Source organism: Sycon ciliatum, chromosome 13 (assembly GCF_964019385.1).
Source record: "Sycon ciliatum chromosome 13, ocSycCili1.1, whole genome shotgun sequence".
Lineage (NCBI taxonomy): Eukaryota > Metazoa > Porifera > Calcarea > Leucosolenida > Sycettidae > Sycon > Sycon ciliatum.
Window position 1 is genome coordinate 27,224,893 of NC_088655.1, and position 25,488 is coordinate 27,250,380.

Consider the following 25,488-nt stretch of genomic DNA (forward strand, 5'->3'; position numbering starts at 1 on the left):
GATAAACTACTCTTGCTAGTACGTAGTGCCTGCGCACAAAAACAAAAAAAAACAAAAAACAAAAAAACACTAGTGGCCTTCTAGCTAGCTGCAGTGCTGGCCTGTAGCCCTGTACAGCTATGCATATGGTGTGGTCTGTGTCCCACGTGGCTCGTATACGGTATTTCCTATTCTCGATCTCCCTCACAGTACAAGCTCGTAGAATCTACGAGTACCTTCGAGCTTCTAGCTATTGTACTCACATAGGCGGTGTTTACATGAGGCGTTTCAACCCGGGTTGAGTTCGACCCGGGTCAGATTTCAACCCGCCATGTACCCCTTGGGGGGGAGGGTTGAAATCAACCCGGGGCGAAATTTCAACCCGGGTCAAGCGCAATGCGTCATGTAAACGCGCAATTCATTTTATGCACATGCATGTGCATAAAATGAATTGCGCGTTTACATGACGCATTGCGCTTGACCCGGGTTGAAATTTCGCCCCGGGTTGATTTCAACCCTCCCCCCCAAGGGGAGGGTTGAAATCAACCCGGGTCAAGAAAATCGTACAAACGTACTTCTGTGCGTATCTCGCGCTAGGTTTGAACGGCACTGCAGATGCAAATTTCGCGCGAACGGATTCACGTGACCATACAGGACTGTAGAAGTGGACTTTTGGCGGCATATCAGTATTTGACCCGGGTCAACTGTCTTCATGTAAACGCTCACCTCTTTTGTCTATCGTACAGACTTTCAACCCGGGCTGAACTCGACCCGGGTTGAAATTTCTCATGTAAACACAGCCATAGGCTGTGTTTACATGAGAAATTTCAACCCAGCAGTACATGCACACAGGTAGCTAGCTCAGGAGAACATTTGCCGTAGCTTCCAGGACGCATTTCAGGACCCAATAGGGAGGTTCTGCTCTACGTTTTGGGAACGCGACGCAAAGAATCACGCGAACTTTCTTCGCGTTCCCGTAACGACGTTACGTAAAGAAATGCTGTTCTGCTCTACGTTTCACCTAGAGAAGTCACGTGGAATGTGTACTGAGAATTTCCCCTTCCATATTTGGCAGTTTTCTACATGCAGTTGGTCGATACCAGGGAGTAGTACAATACCGGTATTGTACTACTCCCTGGTCGATACCCAACAAATCCGTACACATTTTCTCTGCGTGTGCCACAAATATTCGAATATTCCCTGAGCTCATGAGCTGAATTCATGAATGGAAGGGATCGGGAAATAGGCCTTGACAGATAATGCTAATATTTTCGTGAAATGATGCTTTTCGCATTGCTGAAAAAAAAAGTAATTCAATGGGGGTCAACGCACCGTCCGACCTAGCTACGACCGTCACCAAGGCTGTGTTTACATGAGAAATTTCAACCCGGGTCGAGTTCAGCCCGGGTTGAAAGTCTGTACGACAAACAAAAGAGGTGAGCGTTTACATGAAGACAGTTGACCCGGGTCAAATACTGATATGCCGCCAAAAGTCCACTTCTACAGTCCTGTTTGGTCACGTGAATCCGTTCGCGCGAAATTTGCATCTGCAGTGCTGTTCAAACCTGGCGCGAGCTACGCACAGAAGTACGTTTGTACGATTTTCTTGACCCGGGTTGATTTCAACCCTCCCCTTGGGGGGAGGGTTGAAATCAACCCGGGGCGAAATTTCAACCCGGGTCAAGCGCAATGCGTCATGTAAACGCGCCATTCACTTTGTGCACATGGCGGGTTGAAATCTGACCCGGGTCGAACTCAACCCGGGTTGAAACGCTTCATGTAAACACAGCCCAAGAGTACATAATCCCCAGGGGGTTATGACTTATGTACTCTTGCCGTCACTGATTGTAGTGGACTGGACAAGTAAGTTAGTTATCAAGGGAGTCGTAAACCTATGACTTCCTGGTGCATCTACTTGTACTTGTACTTGTACTTGTACTTGTACTTGTAGAACATGTACGTGATTGTACAACTGTATGGAATTTGATGCAATTTGCGTCGAATTATGCGATTACTCGATTTTGGTAGGAATTATGCGAAAAATTATGCTAGCATAATCTGTCAAGGCCTATCGGGAAATGTGACCAAATAGAACTTCTGCTCTGGTCATCAGTCATGCAGCATGCAGCTAGCTCCCTCGATCCTTTTGGCTTTCTGGGGCACTACCGTATATGGTGCGTGGGACGCTCAAACAAAGAACTGTACAAGTAAGTTGTACCGGGCGCGGGTTTCAGGAGACGCATCACGCGTTGCCTCCTGCTACAAATAATGCGTTTCGTGCCTTCGACATGTCGACAGTGAGTTTGCGGTGTGTGTGTATCTGGTGCAAAGATGACCCCGTCGATCGACCGCCGAAGCCCTGCAGCAAAAGGAAAAGTGCTGCATGCACTGCTTCCTTTGTCGTCTTTTCGATGTGTAGACCAGGGAGTAGTACAATACTCAGGGAGTAGTACAATACTCCCTGGTGTAGATCAGACCAAGCAATGTACTACAATCATGTAGTAGTCGTTTGTAAGGCGGACGTGCAGCAGACATGTAGCCGACGCTGATTTATGCACTCTTGGTCTCACATGTCAGTGTTTTTCGAAACGAAACTCCCCTTGACCCATCCACCCATATACGAAACTTTTTCTCTTCGTGTAAAAGATCGATAATTATGGACCGCCCCCAACACGTTGCAAAGGGTTCTCGAGCATGCCACGATCCGGTGACAAGCAAAATGACAACATATTCGTCCGATTCGTGACAAGCGAATCAGTCGTCACTACCATAATATGAATATTGACAACTTCCGGATTCGAAAAGTGGTCATTGGCTACCCCAGCCATGTATTGCTTGGAATAAAATAAATAAATCCCGTTTGTCTCTTTCCCTCAAACCAGTTAACAAAATAAATAAACATTCGAATATTCCCTGAGCTCATGAGCTGAATGGAAGGGATCGGGAAATGACTATGTGACCAAATAAAATTTCTGCTCTGGTCATCACTGGTCATCAGTCATGCAGCATCAGCTACATTTGGCTTTCTGGGGCACTACCGTATATGGTGCGTGGGACGCTCAAAGAACTGTACAAGTAAGTAGTTGTGCCGGGTTTCAGGAGACGCGTCGCGTCACGCGTTGCCTCCTGCTACAAATAATGCGTTTCGTGCCTTCGACAGTTTGCGGTGTGTGTGTATCTGGTGCAAAGATGACCACGTCGATCGACCGCCGACGCCCTGCAGCAAAAGGAAAAGTGCTGCATGCAGCAGACATGTAGCCGACGCTGATTGGCTGGCCGAAGACCCCCCACGGTTCTCGGGTGGTGTATGAGAGAGGCTTCAGGCATTCGACCAGCACAACTCGCTGTCAAGCCGTCCTTTCAGTTGTGCCATCTCTTCCTTCGTTTGGTTTTCACACCACCATCTTCTCTCATCATGTCTGACAAGCCAGATATCTCCGGAGTCGCCTCCTTCGACCGCACCAAGCTGAAGCACGCCGAGACTCAGGAGAAGAACACTCTACCTACTGCTGAGACCATCACCCAGGAGAAGACATCATAATGCCAACGTATGTAGCTCTATAATCCTTTCCTCTCTCGTCTAGCTTCTTTCTCCTCGTTCTCTGTGATAGTCTCCTCTTTCCTCCTACCTTTCTTTTGGAAAATTATCTAGCAGTTATTCATTTTTAAGCATCCTTTACTCAGAGCCTCAATAAATATGGCCAGAGCTATGGGCGCAAACGCTTCGCTTTGTTTTGAATTTTGAACTTGGGCTGCTGTCCTTGCGCAGTAGAATTGCTGTTAGGTGTTGTAAATTCTTCATCCTACATTTTAGAACAAAAAAACTTCCTAACCTCAAAAATCTTGTGAGCTTGGTTGATGTGTGTGTTGGCATGACTTGGGACTGTCTATTCCCCTTATGACGGGAGGTCGTCCTTTGTGGCCGGGCTTTGTGAAGGTTTGGGTTTCAAGAATGTGCATGACTGTAGCTCGATTCTCATTTCGACTCTTGTGTCGAACAGCATTAATTTGTGCTTTGCATGCCAGCACGGATACCGTGTATCGTCTATAGTTCTGGTCTACTCGGAGGGAGTTGTGGTTGCTCGTGAGAGTGCTCAATACACCAAGGTGCAGAGCCTAGTACACACACTTGAGAGGAACGGAAAGCGTTTCTTCTGTAACTCTGAGTTTCACGGTTTTAACCGATCATCAGACAGCAACTTGACTACAATTTTCAGAAGATAAGATTTATATAGGCTGCTAGTTCTGGTCTACATGTACAATTGTAGTTGTTCCTCTACCCTGGATCAGTAGTCACGAACACAGTTGAGTCCTGTGTCTTGATCAAGCTGGGATGCAGATCCGCATCCATGCCACGATTGCTGTGGGAAGGGGGGCGCTCTCTTCGGTCCAGTCTCCTCAGGCCTCTGAAGTTGGTTTCTCTGTGCAGTAAGCTGAATTTTGTTTTATTTGGCACTTATGACATCAGGGGATGGCCCACGCCTGGTAAAAAAACCAATGAGGAGCTACAGTGATAAAGGACCATCAGTGAAAAGGTATATCATTCTCTGTGCAGTGCTGTAATTTGGCAGAACTCCTAACTAAGGCTAAGGTACAAACTTCGTTGTTCTCTTGTTCATGCACTAGAGCGTGCTACATAATCGTTGTTTGTACTAAAAGCTGCACGCTCTCAGTCTCTGGACTTGTTCAAACTTTATGTAATACTCTTGTGTAGACAGTTACAGTCCATTTCAAAACTATAGACACGTAGGGTTCTTGAAATATTTCAAATTTAGCTGGAACTTTTTGAGAATAGTTTTCGGAATATTGCTCAGGTCCGCTCCACAATTACTCTCATATAGTTTCTAAACGATTGGATAGCAGACGCCCAATTTGGAAAAATGTATGCACAAAGTGATCACAGATTTTATGAGGTAAAGATGCTGGCATAACGGTTTTTGCCTACAGTCCATTTCAAAACTATACAGTAATTGTGGAGCGATCCTGAGCAATATTCCGAGAACTATTCTCAAAAAGTTCCAGCCAAATTTGAAATATTTCAAAAACCCTACACGTCTATAGTTTTGAAATGCACTGTAGGTACGCGTCGATAGTTTTGAAATGGACTGTAGTAGTGCAAAATGTCACTCAATTAATATTTGAAAAAGCCCTGAAATTATGTGGCGCTTATGTCAGATAACGCGGTAATACAACAAGACGGACCCGAATTCCAGGAAATACCTCATTGTACTCTCTGGTGTATGGCCTGCTAGCATGCTGCAGTGTAACCGTCTAGTCAGACATCGCGTAACTGCACATGCCCGTTTTTCGCAAAAAAAGATATCCGGATAGGCGAGTAGCCCTTTCCCAAAGGTGCTCGCCCTTTTGGGAAAAGCCCGTTTCTTTCGCCCTTTATTGCGTTTTTTGGGGAATATCGCCCTTTTTGAGCTTTTTTAAGGTGGCAGTTCCCCTTTTCCGTATACTACACTCTTTGGACCAGAAGTCATGAACAGCTAGGAATATCCAAACCAAACTTGGCAGTGATGTTGAGGGTGTTCTTACCTGGGTTCAGAATCATTTTTCACACATCTCACATATCTTGAAGTGCCGAACTTGCTCTCAGCCAAAATGCGTTCATATCGCACGTACAGGGCAAGGATTGAGCCAAAAGAGAACAGAGGATAATGGTGCCCTGCAGTGTAAATTTGCTCAGAACTCATGCAGACTGACAGCAGGTGCTTCACTACAGTCCATTTCAAAACTATAGACGCGTACCTAGGCAAAAACCGTTATGCCAGCATCTATACCACATAAAATCTGTGATCACTTTGTGCATAAAATTTTCCAAATTGGGCGTCTGCTATCCAATCCTTTAGAAACTATATGAGAGTAATTGTGGAGCGATCCTGAGCAATATTCCGAAAACTATTCTCAAAATGTTCCAGCCAAATTCCAAATATTTCAAAAACCCTACGCGTCTATAGTTTTGAAATGCACTGTAGCACCATTGATTACACAAGAGTTAATCTAGCCAGAAGCAGTTCATGGTTAACAGGTACGTATACTTCAAATAGAAAGTATATGAACCCTGGAACCAACAAAGGTGGCAGGTACAACATTACACCTTCAAGCAGCCGAGCCCGTTGGCAACAGACCCAACACTATCAGGCATACGTGTACCCACCAACCGAACTAGCACACACACACACACACACCAGGGATGAATTTATCCTGTATCGCATCGCAGTTTGCTACGCAAAATCGATCTACTGCTACTCAAAAATCACAGTGACATGCAGAAAACTGCCATACATACATGTACATGCTATCCATGCTTTTTGTAGCTTACGCCACAAATTAGATTTTGCATGGCAAAAACTGCTATGCAAAAACATGACAGTAAATTCATCTCTGCACACACACACACACACACACACACACACACACACACACACACACACACACACACACACACACACACACACACACACACACACACACACACACACACACACACAAGAGGCGACAGGCACTTCACGCACATAGTAACCATGGTAACATGGCCAGCTGCAACTTAACACTTTGTTCTTTCATGACCTAATTGATGAGATGGTTACAGATACAGAAGCTTAAGCGAGCACACAAACACAAGACACCGGGAATGAGCAGACGGAAATGCACAAGACGTCCACAGGACAGGCCCGGAACCCGTGGATATTATGGCGAACTGGGAGAGACCGAACGTGACGTAAGACTGGCCAGTGCTCAGGGGAGAACACCAGCTGACGGCGAGGCGGGGAGGAAAATAATCATCTCTACTTTATATAGCAGGCTCTATCTTCTCGAGAAAAAAAGGTACCGAAAATAGGAAGGAAGGTAGGAGCGAGAAAAATAAATAATACCGGATTAAAAGGATCCCAATCCTTTCAAAAATACCGGATTAGTATGAGTTTTGTAGTACTATTAAAGATATGTGGGGGAAGGGGGTGATCAACACTACAGAGGATATTGTTTGATCGCACCAGGTGCGTGGTGATCAGTGTGGTGGTAGTGAACTACTCCAATGTTTTACTGGCAGCAGAGCCGCTGTCGTTGCCGTCGGGAGGAGATGGACTAGGGGTTTCCGTCGTTGGACGCGACGGACTCTTGGCGGCGGCGACGCACCGATCGCCGCGCCTTCTCGCGTTTGGCCGCCAGGCCGCCGGCGTCCTTGATGCTGGCGGTGCGACGGCGAGCGGAGGAGTTAGCGGCGGCCGTGTGAGAGACTGATGACGAGGGGCTGACGGGAGACTTGGGTGTTGGGGAGGCGGTAGCGGCAGCATTGCCGCCCTCCGCGGCCTTGCGCAGCACCATGAGCTCCTCGATGGGCTGCTCGCCAGCCAGTCGCAGCTGCGTGCCCGAGGCCACGTTTCGGCGCATCGAGCTCGTCCGCTTGATGTTGACGTCCGGCTGCTGGCCCTTGATGCTGCGGCTCTTGCGCAGGCCGGTGCCGGGCGTCACGTGCGCCGCGTTCGAGTCCGGCGCCAGGTCCTGGACGTTCACCAGCCGCGAGGCGCTGCGGGCGCGGTAGTTAAAGTCGTGCGGCGCGAAGCTGGCCGAGCGGCGCGGTAGCTGCGACGCGGCCGTGTTGGCGGGGGCGGCCGGCAGCTTGGCTTCCTGGCTCCGCTTTCCGGGGCTGAAGCTCTGCTTGCGCACGATGGAGGTGGTGCGCGATCGCCGCTGGTACGCGCCGCCGTCGCCGTCGGCCGGCTGCGCAAACGCCGTGTTTATCTGCGCCTCGCTGGTACGCGGGGACAGCGACGCGCCCGGCATCGGGCACATGGTGGAGTTCGGCTGCGAGTTGGACCCGGTCGCCGCCGGCTCCAGCTTGTCCTTGGAGCTGTCGATGGTGTCGATGCTGGACGACGACGTGCTCGACGAGGAACACGCGGAGATGTTGACGCTGTTGACGGACGTGCACGAGCTGCGCGTCAGCATGGCATCGGACCTCGACTCGCTGCAGGTGAGCGCGTTCACGCTGCTGAGGCTTGTTGGGGCGGTTGCGCTGGATGTGCCACGTTCGGTGCAGCGAATATCACCATCATCATCGCCGCCGCCAGAAGCTGGGCCGCTAGCTGGAGTTTCCTGAGTGGCGTCGGCGTCAGACACGGATTCTGTGCAGCGAATAACACCAGATGGAGTTTCCTGAGTGGTGTCGGCGTCAGACACGGATTCTGTGCAGCGAATATCACCAGATGGAGTTTCCTGAGTGGTGTCGGCGTCAGACACGGGTTCTGTGCCACGAATGTCACCAGATGGAGTTTCCTGAGTGGTGTCGGCGTCAGACACGGATTCGGTGCAACGAATGTCACCAGATGGAGTTTCCTGAGTGGTGTCGGCGTCAGACATGGATTCGGTGCAGCGAATATCACCAGATGGAGTTTCCTGAGTGGTGTCGGCGTCAGACACGGGTTCTGTGCAACGAATGTCACCAGATGGAGTTTCATGAGTGGTGTCGGAGTCAGACACGGATTCGGTGCAACGAATGTCACCAGTTGGAGTTTCCTGAGTGGTGTCGGCGTCAGACACGGATTCTGTGCAGCGAATATCACCAGATGGAGTTTCCTGAGTGGTGTCGGCGTCAGACACGAGTTCTGTGCCACGAATGTCACCAGATGGAGTTTCCTGAGTGGTGTTGGCGTCAGACACGGATTCGGTGCAACGAATGTCACCAGATGGAGTTTCCTGAGTGGTGTCGGCGTCAGACACGGATTCGGTGCAACGAATGTCACCAGATGGAGTTTCCTGAGTGGAGGCAGTGCTGGACACGGATTCTGCACAGCAAGTATCACCATCGTCGCTGCCAGCAGCTGGGCCGCCACATGGAATTTCCGGAGTGGCGACGGCGTCAGACGTGGATTCTGTACACGCGACACCATCACTACTACCAATACTACCACCACCACTTGTGCCGGGACTGGTTTCCTTGGTGGGGCTTGCCGGCGGTGCTTCCTGCTCAGAGGTTGCTAGGCTGGGTGTGCACTTTGTGTATATATCATCAGCGCCGCCACCAGCAGCCGAGCCGCTAGATGGAGTTTCCTGAGCGGAGACGGCGTCGGGTACGGGTTTTGCGCAGCGAATATCACCGGATGGAGTTTCGTGAGAGGAGACCGTTTCGGACGCGGATTCTGTGCAGGTGACATCGCCACTACTACCACCGCCACCAGCATCACTGGCATCGGTACTGGTGCCCTTGTTGAGCGATGACACGGATTCTGCACAAGTGACATCACCACTGCCACTGCCAATACCACCACCACTACCACTCGTATCAGAACTGATCTCCTTGCTGTGGAGCGACGGCGGCTTGGCGTTGTGTACGCGGCTGGTGCTGCTTCGTTTCGGCTTGGCCTTGTGCGCGCGGATGGGAATGGCAACGAGCTGGATTTCGCCGGGAAAGTCGTACTGCAGGAACTCGTCGTCCGTGTACGGATTACACGGGTCGTGATGGCCCTCTTCCCGCGCAGTGAGATGTGGCGGCGGATTCTGGGGACACGGCGGCGGTGTCGGCGGACTGTACTGCCCGTCGCACGTGCTGTCGCTCTCCGAGTTGTCGTCGTCGTCGTCGTCGACCGAGCTGTCAAACGCGGTGCCACTGTGACTGATGCGAGGCCCGCGGTTGCTGTCGATCGAGTCCGACATACTCTGCATGAACGAGGCCGGCGGTATCGGAACGGCCGCGTCCCTCACGTCCACACTGCTGCTGCTGGACATGAGGCGCTGGAAACTCTCCCGCGCCGAGCTCTCCGCCTCGGACATGGAGTTCTTCAGGCGCACGGAGAGCTTGCGGCTGACGTTCTTGAGAACGCCACTGGTGCGATCCGTGAAGGATATCTCGCTGGTGATGGAGATGTTGTCGGAGCAGTCGAGGCTCGCCTTGCTGGTCGAGCGCGATATATCACCCCCCTTGCTGGTCTTGATCTTCAGGTTGCTGGCCAGCGACTTCACCGAGCTCAGCATCTCGTGTTTCTTGGCGAGCAGCGTTTCGTCGGCGCTCACGCCCATGCTGGCCAGCTTGGAGCGGACGCTGCCGCGTGCCGTTCGATACCCGCCTCCGCCACCACCACTGGTACTTCCCTGGCTGCTGGCGCTGACGTTGCCAGGACTACCCGCATTGGCAGCGGCAGCACCACTGTCAGCGTGTAATGTATCCGGCAGGCTGTTGGCCTGGCCGCCGCGCGCCATGGCACGCTTCATCGGCGGCAGCTGCGGCTGCTGCTGGCCGCCGCTGTTGCCACCAGTCGTTGGCCGTGCGGACTGCGGCAATGGCGGCGCGTTTGTGGGGGCTAACGTGGGCGCCCCCACCGCCACCGAGCCCTTGCTGTCGAGGGAGTCGGTGCGGCTGCCGCGCGGACTGAACATGCTCATGCTGACCAGAGAGATGGCATCGGGATCGGTCAGTGCCTTGAACTCCTCCAGCGAGGACAGGCTGATCGCTCCCAGGGAGCAGCGCGCCACCTCACGGCCGGGGAACGAGGACAGAGAGCCCACATCGTCGTTGCCTCCCGAGTTGTTGATGTTGGCAAGCACCGATGCCGGTATGGACCCCTCCGACGCCTGGCGGCTGACTCTGGTGCGCCGTGCCGACGAAGTGCGACGTGGCGGCTTCGGCAGCACAGGCTGGTCGGCGACGTGATCCACCGAGGGGTTCTTAAGCAGCTCTGGCACGGTGTCCTCTGGCTCCGGCGTCTGCTTGTTCTGCACACTGATGTCGGTCATCTCCATGTAGCACTCTTCAGACTCGGCCATGTCCAACAAGTACGTCTGATCCGCACTGTCATTGACTGCGGCTGCAGGCGGCGGCTCGGTAGGGCCCAGAGCCGGTGGGTGAACCTCCTCGGACGCCGAGCGAACGCCAAGCGACGGCACACGACACGCGGACACGGACGACGACCTCCGCGGCACGGCCGGCAGCGGCTCGTCGGCTGCCGTCATCGTCACGGTAACGGGCGTAGGCACCGCAGCCGCCGCGGGGGCAACCACCGCCGTCAACGGCAACGGCGAGCAGGACTGCACGGAGTTGCTGGCCTTGCAGCTGCTCTGGCTGCTGGTGCGACTGAGTGATGCGCCCGGCGGAGTCGGACACCCGTCCACCATCTCCATGTACACGTCGTCGCCACCACCAAGCTCAGCGACGAGGGCGGTTGAGGACGAGCAGGGGCCGATGCTGGGCGCCGCTGACGCACCGCCGAAGCCCATGGTGGACGCGGACGAGGAGCGTCGCGTGCTCGGACTGGTGATAGCCGCCTTCAGGCTCATGCCCAGGGTGGAGGCGTGCGAGGCCCGTCGGCCCTCTGACGGACTCTGCAACGTCGAGTCGCGCTTGTTACGTATTGAGCCCACCAGGCGACGCACAGAGTTGCCTTTCCGCTTAGCAAAGCCACCGCCTCCCGTACTAGACGGGCTGCCGACATCGTTGGCCGCATTGTCGCCGGGAACGACCACGCTAGGCCCAGCAAGAGGTGCCACATCCGAGGCGGTACTGCTTACGGAGTCTGGCGGTCCTTGCTGGTTGTGCAAGAGCTGCGTTGAGTTAGTCTTGATCTTGGCCACGCGCTTCGAGACCTTTCGTGACAGCTTGGAAGCAGCCTGCAGCACCACAAGCAGGAGAGAGATATGATTAATAGAGAAAGAGTGGGCGTGCTCGTGTGTGTGCGTGTGTGCGTGCATATGAGTGTGTGTGTGTGAGAGAGAGAGAGAGTGAGAGAGAGAGAGTGAGAGAGAGAGTTAGGAGAGAGAGACGCACACAGGCACACAAACAGGGAGACTCAATTGATGTTTGCTAATAATAATAATAAACACAGCTCGCATCTTCCCTGAACCCGTTAGACAGGAGCAGAGTCGACGCATCTGTCAACAGTGTCAAGCCAAGTTAGTCTATCTCCTGCAGCTTGGAGAGCGCTCTCCACGGAGAGATCCGCTGCCTTCAGGTCGTGCCGAATCGTATCTATCCACCGCAATGGCGGACGGCCACGGGGTTTTTTTATGTCGTTTGTGTTGATTGATAGCTCCAGTGCTTGGAACGAGGCGGATTCCGGACCCTCTCGCACCACATGGCCAAACCACAGCAGCCTGCGTCGCCGACATGTGGCACTAACTGGAGATTGTTTCTGTGTATATGTTTGCTAGCTCAGTGTGAATCTATAAGCTGTGCCCCCCCCCCCCCCCCCGCAACAGATGCTGTTTCTCTTCTGGGGTATAAGCCCCCCCCCCCCCCAATAGATATACGAGAGAGCTGGCGAATCAGGCATAACTGATCCTTAATGCTACATAGTATTACCGGCAGTGCACAATACAATAATTGAGCCAGAGCGCGCTAAAACATGACCACAGCTTTTTTTGGAAAAAAGTCGAGAAAAACGCGATTTGAATTCCATGGCAAAAAAATACGAAGTGCAGTGCAACGCGAGTCGCTGTTGTTATTCTCCTCGGTCGACTGGACTGTTGCGGATGCATTTCTTTGTTGCAAGTAAGTTTATTTGTTTGAGTTTGTATTCCATGTTGCGCTGAATCGCCTAAAACTGATCGTCATCGATGTATCGACGGAAGAGCCTAGTAGTAGTAATGTACTGCGGAGCGGAAGAAGACGACATCCTCGCACTCCATGCGCAGGATGAAATATTTTGAGGATTCGGGTCGGAAACAGAAGGAAGACGATGATGGCTACAGCGACGAGTCATTTGAGGGCGACACTTTCAGCGAGCATAAAATAATTGATGCTGGTAGTCCCACGACTTGCAGTGACGAGGAATTCTACTCTGATGACAACCTGGCAAGCGATTGGCATCGACACTGACTTGGGAGGTGAGTCAGCCTATGATTTGATCAGAATGGACATCGCTGCACATATCCGGGACAATGCCGGTATTGGTTGCAAGTGCAAAAACAAACAATGGACTCTGCTGCTCCCTCAACTTGCTCAAGTCGATAATTTGAGTACCCTTATGCGGAACATCGCTAGCACGAGCAGTAGGCAGCGAAAGCAGTACTCTCTGGCGAGCGGAGAAAACCGTGTGCGGATGGGCTTTGGTGTGGGAAATATGAGTGTGACGTCCAGTATGTTGAGGAAGACTGTGTGCAGCAGTGTATACTGTATATCTGAAAGTACAGGTGGAGTGTGATGGAGAGGACGTGGAGTGCCAACTTCTTCGGCTATCTACAGATGTTGACCGCGTTTTTGCTGGTGGTTCTCCAGTGGTGCTCCAACCAGGAGGTATTTCGAACACCCATCTCAGCTGCCTATCTCTTTGTCTGTCACCAGTTAATCCCATATATTATAGGATTAGACTTCAAGACGCATTTGCCGCCTCGAAAATGGTCGATGTGTGAAGCAATGTTATTGAAGATGCATTTTGATCTTTCCCACAATGCCTCTCCTTATTTAAAATGAATGAATAGAGGTTACTCACTGGCTAAGACCCCCAGGAAAGGTATCTGTGTGCAATTATTGCTGATGAATTGCAATTACAAGTGGTAGAAATAGACAAGGAGTGGAATAGATGAATATTAGCACCATCCTAGCATTGAAGTAGTGTTGTAAAGTGCCCGCAGATCAATATGAACTAAAGACACTACATGTTTGGGGCATTTACTAAATCAGTTGTGTTCAAGTATGTACACATATTAATTGTGGAATACTCTTTTGGTACTAGCCTAGGAGGTGCTTCTTCTTTAGCCATAGATGCATAGAAAGTTTTTGTTAGCTCCATATGGGCTATATCTAGGCTTGGATATTGCCAACTATGGTTTTTATTGGCAGGGGAAACTGGGAAGAACAAAACCAATTTTTGAAGAGGCCAAATCCTATAATTATATAGGATTTTGAAAATTCTGGACACTCTTGCACGGGAAGGCCTGTTACAGAAAAAGTAAAGCCCTTGTGCTGGTGGAACTTGGCAGGCATCATCTCTGATAAACACGGAATGCAGACTCCAACAGGTTTTTGAAGAAAGAACTTTACGTTGTAAGGTATGATCTACTCTTTCCCAAAAATTGGGAAAAATCTTATATATATATATTATAGGATTTGACAGACAAAGAGATAGGAATTTTGGATGTGGCCGAGTACCTGTCACCTCATACTATAAGACCCTGGACAGAGGAACTGACCTGGAAAGGATGAACCAAGGGACATGTCAACTGTGTGCAAAATGACAATCCCATTGCTGTACATAGAATTTCACCATTTCAACAGTGCTGCATATAATACCATTGCAGCAACACTTAGACATGTCCGATCAATCCAAAACTTTCATACATTGAACATTAGGTGTGTTTGATCATTTTTGAACAAAAAACTGAAATACGAATTTTTGGTCTGTGGTCATATTTTAGCGTGCCCTGGCTCATATGTACATGCGTATCCAATGTGTACAGGCCCAGCCAATTCTGCACCAAGGGCACCAACATTTCCGGAGTGCAAGCCGAACTGGAGTGTAATCCGCACCCAGATTCTAGTCACGAAACACAGACATCCACCCTGCATTTCATGGCTGATTTGACCAGCGTTGTGCAAGCCACGTCGGCATGTTATTGGGTGAGTCACAAGGACTTGAAGTAAAGTGAAACCTGTCTAAGGCGACCACTCAAGGGACGAGAAGAAGTAGTCACCTTGGCCAGGTGGTCTTCTTATCCAGGTTCAGTGGGTCACGTGAACATATTCACTATACATGTACCGTAAAGTACCGTTGATCCGCCCCCCACGCCATGTCGCTTCCCAGCTGGATTTTCGGCAGGGGGCGGGAATTAGATCAAGGCTGTCAAGTGCAGTACGATGTGCAACGACGTGGAGGATCAGACTCGATGTGCTAAATTGTGCACTTTTTCATCCTGGATTGGCAAGTATTGTGTACAGCAGTGCATGCGTCGGTTCAACATCGTATTTCGTTGTATACGCCGAAGTCGCTTCACAGGTAGAAAATCGACAGGGGCGGGAATTAGAGAGGGGGCGGATCAACGGTACTTCAGGGTACATGCGATATGTCATTTTGATCACTGCATCACGCTGCACACACCTACAACAACATGTACATACCGTAAAGCCTTGTATAAAAGCCGCGGCTTCTATGACTTTCTTGGTGAAATTTTGCAGGCTTCTATGTGAGACCGGCTTCTATACAAGACAGGTATTTCTATGTATGTCAACACTAAAACCAGGCTTACGTGTGATTTGATGGGCCCAAAATTGCGGCTTCTATTCAAGTGCAGCTTTTATACAAGACTTTTTATGTATATAATAAATGTAGAGCCGAAGGATTTCTTGCAATTACATACCAGTATAAAAACCGAGGTCGCCCGAGGTTTTTATAACTGGTATGTAATTGCAATAAATCCTGAGGCTACTACATTTATTATACATATGTTGACCTTCGCTTTCCCTAAAAAGGAGTATTTTATAAACAGCATTTATTGGCCTTCGTGGTATTTTATAAACAGTATTTATTGGCCCAAAAGCCAATAAATACTGTTTATAAAACACTCCTTTTTAGAGAAAAGTGCAGTGCTGCATGGAAAAGTACAGTGGTATTTATTGAGTCAAGCAAGTTTATTTGAATTTGATACTGTTGATGGTGTGGCCACAAATGAGTGTGGGTATTTATCAAAGGTCAATATATACGGTAATAATAAAACATGTCATTGTATGCTACTATCACGACTCATATGCTGGGTGGGGGCCTCAGACCTGTCTAGTCTCGTGCACACACCATTTTAAAACATCTACACTTCCTGCGCTGATGTGTAGATCTACCGTGTGTGGTGCACAGTGCAATGCGTGCATGCATATGCACTAGCAGGCTGCAACGCGGGCGCGGGCGCGCGATCGTTGGTCGCGTTGAGCGAGTGGTCGCCTCGTCCGAGCTGTTTTGAATGTGAATGCGTCCGTGACAAGGAAAAGCGGTCGCCATGTTCGAGTGGTCGCCATTCCAAGTTTTACTGTAGTTAAAATGCAGCTTATGGGGTCGTTTTCGGCACTTGTGCCAGTGGTTGTGAGACTTATCCACTCACCCCCACCGTTAGGCACTGCATCTGCCGCTAGGGTTTATCAGGTGTTAGCGGCCGTCGTGAGTTCCCTTCGGGAACGGACAAGATAATTTAATTTTCTTTTTTTTAATGCAGCTTACACTCTGGATAATACCAAGAGTACATAACCCCAAGAGTGTGCAACTCCAGCTATGGGGTCTGCAACGGCAGAACTTCACATCACATGATGAACCCGTACACATTATTTGCACTCTGTGCATGATAGATACTGGGTTGTACGCAGCCCAGCTTTGGGTACAACTCTCTTGTGATCACTTTGCACTGTTTGCCAGCATAACCTTTTGAACCATGTCACGTGATGTGAAGTTCTGCCGTCGCAGCGCAGCATAGAGGTTGTGCAGGCAGTTGCACTCTTGGGGTTATGTACTCTTGAGAATAGGGAGGTTTAGTCCCACGTAATCCGTGGGTACTTTACGTGTGTGTACCACGTGATACTCAGTGACCCACGTACAGACGTTTTCTGATTCACGACATACCGTGTATGGAGGCTCACCCACGTTCCGCCAGAACGTGGGTGAAAATCAGAATGGAGCGCATTGTGCGAGCTGTGAGGGTGCTCCGCTGAAGAAGTTTCCGAAGCACAAAATCAAAATATTGGATGAGCTTCTTAGGCCGGGGTAGCTTCGTCTTTGACCAGGTTTTGGCCTTTCGCTTCATGCTTTTGTTTGTTCCGTGTGACTAAACACAACATTGCAACGTGGGTGCCCTTCATCCACTTTACGTGGATCACCCCTGTACGCGTTTCCGTTACGTGGGAACTAAACCTCCCTAATACGGTATACAAAACCCGCACTTCTCTACGGTTCATTCATCGGAAACTTTGGCTTTCGAAAGTCGGATTTGGGCCAAATTGAGGATCAAAAACCCACTTTAAATCTCACAAATCTGGGTTTTGGATCTGCGTCTCCATACATTTTGCCATGGCATACCTGTTCTGATTTTGTAAAACCTGGCTGAATTTCTATTTCCCTGTTCTTGGACTTTTCTGGCCTCAAATGTGGCAATGAGTAATTGCACGGGTCACACAATGCAGGATGTACTGTTGTTTTCACGATATCTACAACTATGTGAGAGAGAGACACCAAAAAGTTAGGGTGCCAGTTTCCAATGAATGGAGTCTAAGTACCTATAAAATCAAAGAAAGCTCTCTATTCACTGGTTTGAGGGAAAGACGCAACCGGAAAATTCTGAAGAAAAAAACTGACTGTCACCTCCAGGAATCTTTATACTGGCAATATTCGCTATCATATCGCATAGAAAAACTTACATCTTTCAGGCCTCCAGCTTGACTCTGTTGAATGTGAACATGCAACATAGAGAGAGAGAGAGAGAGAGAGAGAGAGAGAGAGAGAGAGAGAGAGAGAGAGAGAGAGAGAGAGAGAGAGAGAGAGAGAGAGAGAGAGAGAGAGAGAGAGAGAGAGAGAGAGAGAGAGAGAGAGAGAGAGAGAGAGAGAGAGAGAGAGAGAGAGAGAGAGAGAGAGAGAGAGAGAGAGAGAGAGAGAGAGAGAGAGAGAGAGAGCGAGAGATAGAGAGAGAGAGAGAGAGAGAGAGAGAGAGAGAGAGAGAGAGGGAGGGAGGGAGGGAGGGAGGGAGGGAGGGAGGGAGGGAGGGAGGGAGGGAGGGAGGGAGAGAGAGAGAGAGAGAGAGAGAGAGACAGAGAGAGAGAGACAGAGATACAGAGGCAGACAGACAGATAGAGACAGAGAGAGGTTAGACACATGTGCAGACATGCTGGCCCAAAGCCAATTTCAGGCTGAATTCAAATGATGTCTTTAACAGAAAATCTGCCGTGATCATGCTGGGGATTTGCATACGCGCAGTGAGTTGCTGTCAGAGAGTGCTTTTTTTAGTACTCCGCTGCTCGCTAAAAACGGGCTGGAAACGTACAACTGCGACACTGCACCACGTAATGTGAGTTTTCGCCGTCGGCGTACCCCATAGAAAGGGTATCAGGAGTTGCACACTCTTGGGGGGTTAAATACTCTTGGTACTATGATATACATGACTTTTCAGACTTTTCATGTACATGTAGTTGTAGGACGTGCATTGCCTTTGGTAGACCTACTACTCACTGTACTTAGCTACTAGTACTTGACATAGGTGCAGTCAGAAAACATGGGGTCAGGAGTTCTTATTTTCGAGCTGGGCATCGGTAAAAAATCAAAAAATTAATGGGAAAAATGGGGGTGGGGGTCAGAGACAATTTTGCACGAGGACGGATTTTTTAATTTTTCGAAAATCGCGGACGACCCCTTAACCCTTTCAGTGCCAAGGACGAGATACCTCGTCCTCAGACCCCCACGCGATTGGCCAAGGACAAGATATCTCGTCCTCGTAGTGCGCACGTTATATTGCAGTGCATAGACCAGTGTACAAAATAGCGTAACTCTGTGAAACATAAACGCATCGCGACAATCAATACACCGTTGGAAAGGTCTTGAGCTCATCTTTCCGCGGATATAACATTCGTCGCGATGGGATAAAGAATCACTGAGCGGCGACAGGATGAACACCAAAATCACGAGCCGGAGCGTACACAAATGTTTTTGTTCATGACTTCGCAGTTTTTTGGAGCGTGCTAGGGGATTTCCCTTTGGCACGACGCATGCGTGATGGATATCAAACGAAGCGCTTGGATCTCAGCTTTGCAGCGCAGTTCGAATCGTGAAAATCGGTTGAATTTTGGGCAAGATGCCGAACAAGAACGTGAGATTGAGTTGTTGTGCCGTTCCGAGGCACGGTGTAGTAGTTCGGAGAGGAGGCGGAAGAGGCCCTGGTGTGTCTATGTTGCTGAGATCTACCATGATGGATTCGCTTGGTCCTGATCTTTCCAACGAGCCCAGGATGATGAAAATCCATCATGGTGGAGTGAAATGAGAATAAATTCCATTCAGAGCTGTGCGCGCAAACTACACCAAGAGAGTCAGTGCACTGGACAGCCGGCCGATTGGAGAAAAGGGGCCCAGCATGGAAAGGGTTAACGAAGAATATTCTTTTTCCACCTTGCATATTTCGAATATTCGAATAATTCGAATATTCCTTTCAGCCCTAGATTCAACACAGACCAGTGTACTCTTGTTTGGTTTAACCCATTTAGCGCTAAAGACGTATGTATACATGTACGTCATTGAAAAATGAGGCCCAGGTGCTGAGGATGTATATACTATGTCTTTTTCAATGGCAAATAAGGAGTTCAGAGCCAGGGTGCTATAATCTGTAGCCTTAATTTGGTTGAAACATACAGCGCGTCAAACTCAAAGGCTCACCTCTTTCAGTCCACCGGCTTGATTCTGTTGATAGTCCGGGTCATTGCCGAGCACAACACACACAAACGCACACACAAACACATACACGGGCGGAGAGAGTGAGACATACATACCGTATTTCCACAAATAGTAGGCCGGTCTACTATTTTTTCAACCTCGTCCTAACCCGGCCTTATAATCGAGGACGGTCTTGTATTCGAGGACAGTCTTGTATTCGAGGACGGTCTTTTATTCTTTCAACCCAGTTTGACCCCGGTCTTCTATTTCTCGCCACACAGTTTTACCCCCGTTCTTCCATTTTCTTCTACACAGTTTGAGACGGTCTTCTATTTTTTCCCACAGTTTGAGCACGGTCTTCTATTTTTTCCCACAGTTTGAGCACGGTCTTCTATTTTTTCCCACAGTTTGAGCACGGTCTTCTATTTTTAACACAAGAACAAAGACTCATTTAGTAGGCCCGGTCTTCTAATCGGAGACAATCTTTTATTTTTTCAATCGCCCCCTGCCCCGGCCTTGTATACGAGGAAGGCGTTGTATACGAGGACGGCCTTTTATTTGCGGAAATACGGTACATACACACACACACACACACACACACAGATTGAGAAAGACAAAATGAAAACACAATGCAGGCACGAATGGGTACAGAATAAGACACAGCGAAAGCAATTCAAACCTCAAGCTCTGCTGCATTTTCAATGTACTTTATGCTCACAATGGTTAGAGAAGTTCACATTCTCCTTTCTCCCTTCAGGTCCGGAGTTAGCTCCTGAAGGCCTGTACCGTTTCAGATGGGCTACAGGGTCGAACATTTCCCCAATGCCCAATACAGGTCTATCCTCGTTAGTGCGACATCGGTTACAAGACAACGGTGATGGTGATGCAGGGCACACGATAACGGTCGGACATCGGACATTTTCCGACCATTTTCGATTCGAATCCGGTGCTTTTTTTCTTGAACGGACAATCTGTCCGATCGAAATTCACAAAATAGCGTCGCTGGGAAAGAGAACGGCTGAGGACAATGGCGCTCTGCCTGGGAAGAAGTCTCACGAAGTCAGAGCAGCAACCTGTGACAACAGGGTTTTACAGCAAGACAGGGAGCTGTCCACTTCAGTGTAGCTCCAGTTTGAGCGTAGCAAACGATCGAGGAGTTTTGAAATGAAATTTCTTCCTTTCTCGCTACAATAGGGACTATTCCGCGAGGCGCTTGTACAATCCGAAATATTGAAAACGTCCCTGTTCCAGGGAAACAAGGCGTCAGAAATGTGTGCCAGCTTGCGATATGCCTCTATCGAAAGGAGCAGTCTTCTGCAAATCCAGTCAAGTACGCTCCTGTTGCACAGGCGCTGTGCAAGATCGACGGAGCAGCAGCAGCGAAATAAGTCAGAAGTTCAACGTCGCGTAGAAACTACGTGCTGTTCAAAGAGCACATCGCGTTTGCAAAGATGGGAGCCTTCAGCCAACTCGAGTAGTGACATGTTGTCGATCTTGGAGTTGGCAACAAGAACTTAGAATGGGCAAGCGGATGCCCACTTTGTCTTTTGTCGACTGCGTAAAAATGAATGTCTTTGATCTGCCGCTGAAAAACCAGGTCAAATCCGAAATGTGCAGAAACACTGCACACTCATATCACAGTTACTATGCTTGCTGAAAAACGCACAGCGATTTGAATCAGAGTTACAATACTGGAGATCAGTGTGATGATCATCCTTGATGTGACCAGCAATACGGTATACCACAGGGTGATGTAGCATGTACCGGTACACCGGTACATGCATGTGTGCATTATATAAGCAGTGGTGTCGTGTAGCCAATAATAATAATTATTTTTTATTATGAGTGCTGAGTACCAGACTTGTAAAAAAAATCACAGTGTCCGGCCATGTCCGACCGGTTCCAGAAGTGGCAGGACATTGTGTCAGAGCAATTTCGAAATCTTATCGTGTCCCCTGTGATGGTGGTTTTGCTGGTGGTAGTGGTCATGGTTTTGCTGGTGGTGGTGGTAGTGGTGCTGCTAGTGGTAGTGCTAGTGGTGGTGCTGGTGGTGCTGGTGATGGTGGTGATGGTGGTGGTTGTTATATCATCCGTATCATGCCTGTCATGACTGTCTGAAGCTATTGTCTGTGTTGTGGTTGACTTCACTCCTTAGTGCTATTGACTGGCTTTTCGTACAATACCTATTGTTGTCTAGAGACATACTGTCTAGCCTTCCCCTCGTGAGCTTATTGGTACACTATCCAGCTGTCCAGCGGCTCTCCTGCCCCCGCTCTCTAACTTGCTATACTCTTCTTTATACTCTATAAGTTCGTGTCTTCTTTACAATAAAATCAGTTCAGTGACTGACGAGTTCGAGATCACAACAGTGGTGGTGGTTGTGATGATGGTGGTGCTGGTGGGAGAGGGGGGGGGGGGGGGGAAGCAAGTTGCAACATCAACAATATGCATGCAGCAGCATGGCATGTTTGCAGCAAGTGACGGAGGTTGTGCAGGTGATAGTGCAAGTGGTGGTGCAGGTAGGTGGAATGTGGTGATACATCCATTGCTGACAGCGAAGTTCTGGCGTAGTGGTGACAGTGCCGTTGTTGTTCTTGCTTTTGTGGTAGAACACTTAGCAGTAGCAGCAGCAACGGTGGTGACGGCGGTGGTGGTTGTGATGGTGATGGTGGTTGTGGTGGTGGTTGTGATGGTGATGGTGGTGGTGGTTGTGGTGTTGTTGTTGGCAGTTGTTGTGGGGGTAGTGGTGGTGGTTGTGGCGGTGGTGCTGGTGGCGGCAGTTGTGGTGGTGGTGCTGGTGGTGCTTGTAGTGGTGGTGCTGGTGCTGGTAGTGGTGGTGCTGGTGGCGGCAGTTGTGGTGGTGGTGCTGGTGCTTGGTGCTGGTGGCGGCAGTTGTGGTGGTGGTGCTGGTGGGAGCAACTGAACAACAGGTCTGTTCAATTGACAGAGACTTTTCACTGGATTCTTTGAACATCATTTGCGCACTACTACATGTTAAGAAGTTATGCTAGCTACTTGGTACACTGGTCAACACACGCACACACCTGTACACGTACACATACGCACACACAACCGCACACGCACATGCACACATATGTACGCACCCACACCCACACACACACACATCCACCCACACCCACACCCACACACACACGCATCCACCCACACACGCATCCACCCACACCCACACCCACACACAACCGCACACAAGCAATGACACATCCATACACAGACACAGCCATCACACACACACACACACACACACACACACACACACACACACACACACACACACAAACACACAAGCACACAAGCACACACACACACGCACAACGTCCGATAAACTACACGACACGGATTTTGTAGTTTCGCGTCAGCTGAAAGCGACAGCACTTCACTTGCTACAATTACAACACACTACAACGGCTACCAAGAAAACAATGCACCTTGGGACTGTGCTGCAAAGGCCTTATAGCAAGGTACATGTACTGTCGTGGGCATTGAAATCCGATGGGATGACCGGGGCCAGGCCGGCGGCCTTATTGCTTTCACAAGTCTAGCGCGCACATGCACTGTACCTCACGTGCACACTGTAAAAATGGACCAGCAGTGCTCGCGGCTGCAAGGCCAGAGCCCCGTGGTGGCTTGACTTCCTAAAGGATTTCAATGTCCGCGGCAGTACATGGGTCTGGCTGCAAGTCACCTGGCCAAGGAAACCTGGCCAAAGCAACTCTGTGATTTGAGAGAGAGAGCTCTGTGAGTTGCTTTGCAACTGGTGTCAGTGTGTGCTTTTCAGTACGTAGAGAGCTGTTTTCTGACTTGTCAGTCCAATGCTGAGGTCACGACTTCACCATCTTCGTGCGTGTGTGTGCCAACCCACACGTATTCGACAACCAACCCACACGTATTCGACAGCCCATGGATGTGAAATGTTGACCGAAGCAATCCCAGACTGATGACCTTCTCTACCTCCTCGCTCTCTGCACCTAGTACGCTACTGCCTACGGGGCAACACTGCATAACCCACAGAGCACGATGATCCTTCGGATGAACGACGACGACGACGTTCTCGATCAGCATTTCAAGATTTCATAGTCTCGCTCTGGTCGTGGCCACAGCTACTGCTGACCACCCATCAACCAATCACTGTGTGCTGTGTATGCCGACCAACGGCCAAGGGAAACACGTCGAAAACACTACGAAATAATTGCTAAACATGCTCAAACATGGTCACGTATTTTTATTTGCTGAACACTGTACGCCTTGCCGGACACACATGCACCATTGGCCGTGGCTTACTATGCGTATTACAAACACAATGGCTGCTCACCTCGCTGCTGGCACTCATGGTAATCTAGAGACCGGATGGCGAAACTGGCAACTCGTCCCCAATGACAACTCAAGCAGGAGATCCGCCGGACCACATTATAGTGTCGTTGTTCGCCGTTCTAAATCTTCATAAGCCGGGCAGCAGCAGCACAAGTAATGACTTCGCTCTACGGTCTTCTCAGCTTCACTCAGATCTGTATCGTGTGAACTTGCTTTCATTGTCGAAATGAACGTCGTCCACAAGCAAATCTGTTTGCTTCACTACAGTCTACCTGGTCTACAGTAAAAATGTTTCGTCCAACCACGAGATGATGCTCATGCAGACAGCATACCATACTTTTGTCTACGCAGAGGAAAGCCACAAGAAAAAGCAAGGTAAACTCTGCCTCTGATCTGAGAGCAGTTTTGGTAAACTAGCGTACCTATGCTCCTAAAACGTCGAAATCGGGTGGTATACGGTAGCCGACCCTTTTCCATCAGTAGGTACTGGAACGGTATACCCGGTACTGGAACGAACGAATCGAGCAAAAACGGATGGGCTCGTACGAGAAATTGTGAGTTTGAGTGCATGCTTTCAGAGCGTGATGAAGGCAAGTTACGTAATGAAGGCAGCGCGCCGCGCACTGACCCATAACCACAGTTGCATACTCTTGTGTATGCAGTCTTGGTACGACTCCGGATCCCTGATTGCATTGCCGCAGTGCGCGGATGCAGCTATACTATACAACTATTCAAAAAGAAAAGAAATAAAAAAGCTATACTACAATTATAATTATGCAATAGCTAGCTACACAGTACTCCGTACGTACCATGCATACTGTACTATAAAGTAATTTGAATTTCTCTGCTTTCTTTTTCCTTTCTTGACGAAATCCCAAGATTATGCCAAATATTATGCCGGCATAATCCGCCAAGGGCTACCCGTTGTTGCCTTGATACATGTATATGTATATAGCGGCTAATGGAGATGCATGCGAGTGGTGTGCAGGCCACCTCAGCGCTCTTCATCCGACCCGTAGAGGATATGAATGGCCATAATTATTTCTAGTGGTTCTCCACGTCAAGAGTCCACCCATGATCCACCCGCCAGCTCGCTTAACCAGTGATCTCTTTTCTTCTTCTCTTTTTTCTCTTTTTTTTACGAGAGATCATGATTCTCCAATCCACCATTTCATATTACATGTACATGTAGAATAGTCGAAGTAGTAGCATTTATTCTTTTGATAGGGAAGGCCATTCCACTTTTCTTGCTCAAATGCTGTGTTGCTCACTGCACTGCGTTGCGATCCGTTGCGCCAGTCACACTGAGGTCTTCATGAGACTGGAAACAATTCGTTGTCCGGAGATTGTATACATGCACCTTGATAAGTTAGTTACTCTTGACGTTTTCTTGATGTCCTTTTCTCCTTTTTTCCCCCATGCACATGTTGCTGGCGTGGCCAACAGCATCCCTATAGTGCTATACATGTACAGTTGACTGGTGATTGATGATTGCGGTGTGCATGAAACTCAGAGTTGCGACGTCGGAACCAGCCTTGCTCCACTGTTCTACTGCGTAATCTTGATAAAACAGAGAGGTTCCAGGCTGGCCAATAGAGTGCTCGAAAGGCAGAGCTAGTTCAAGTAATCTCAATGTTAGATAGCTAGTAATCGGTGCAGAAGTGCTGGCTAAGTGCCCAGCGTCGAGCGTTTCACCTTCACAATTCAGCTACGCGTACATAGTCACACACACACACACAGTCATGATGCACTGGAAGATCACTCATACTATCATAGAATACTACTGCTTCTATTTGGAGGACAATCTCAAATTCTTCCGGTATAGTCTCCACTCGCGTACTGGGGCTCCTGCCATGCA

At 49.4% G+C, this 25,488-nt stretch overlaps 1 protein-coding gene across 1 annotated transcript; it reads right to left on the reverse strand.

The window, feature by feature from the left end:
• Positions 1 to 6,491: 6,491 nt before the first annotated feature.
• LOC135829533 (serine-rich adhesin for platelets-like) lies at positions 6,492 to 23,959 on the reverse strand. The gene is made up of 4 exons (XM_065341930.1): positions 23,632 to 23,959; positions 19,305 to 19,328; positions 17,306 to 17,329; positions 6,492 to 11,586 (listed from the first exon to the last, which is right to left on the reverse strand). Exons 1-4 carry the CDS (start codon positions 23,647 to 23,649, stop codon positions 7,072 to 7,074), a joined length of 4,581 nt encoding a protein of 1,526 aa, XP_065198002.1. The 5' UTR covers positions 23,650 to 23,959; the 3' UTR covers positions 6,492 to 7,071.
• Between the last annotated feature and the right edge of the window lie 1,529 nt (positions 23,960 to 25,488).

Excerpts from the sequence above, each read along its gene's own strand:
- LOC135829533 (XM_065341930.1), bottom strand. Across the intron at positions 17,330-19,304 it reads AAGCCGGTGGACTGAAAGAG|AGTCAAGCTGGAGGCCTGAA; the intron begins GTGAGCCTTTGA and ends CACATTCAACAG. Across the intron at positions 11,587-17,305 it reads AAGCTGGAGGCCTGAAAGAT|GCTGCTTCCAAGCTGTCACG; the intron begins GTAAGTTTTTCT and ends GTGGTGCTGCAG.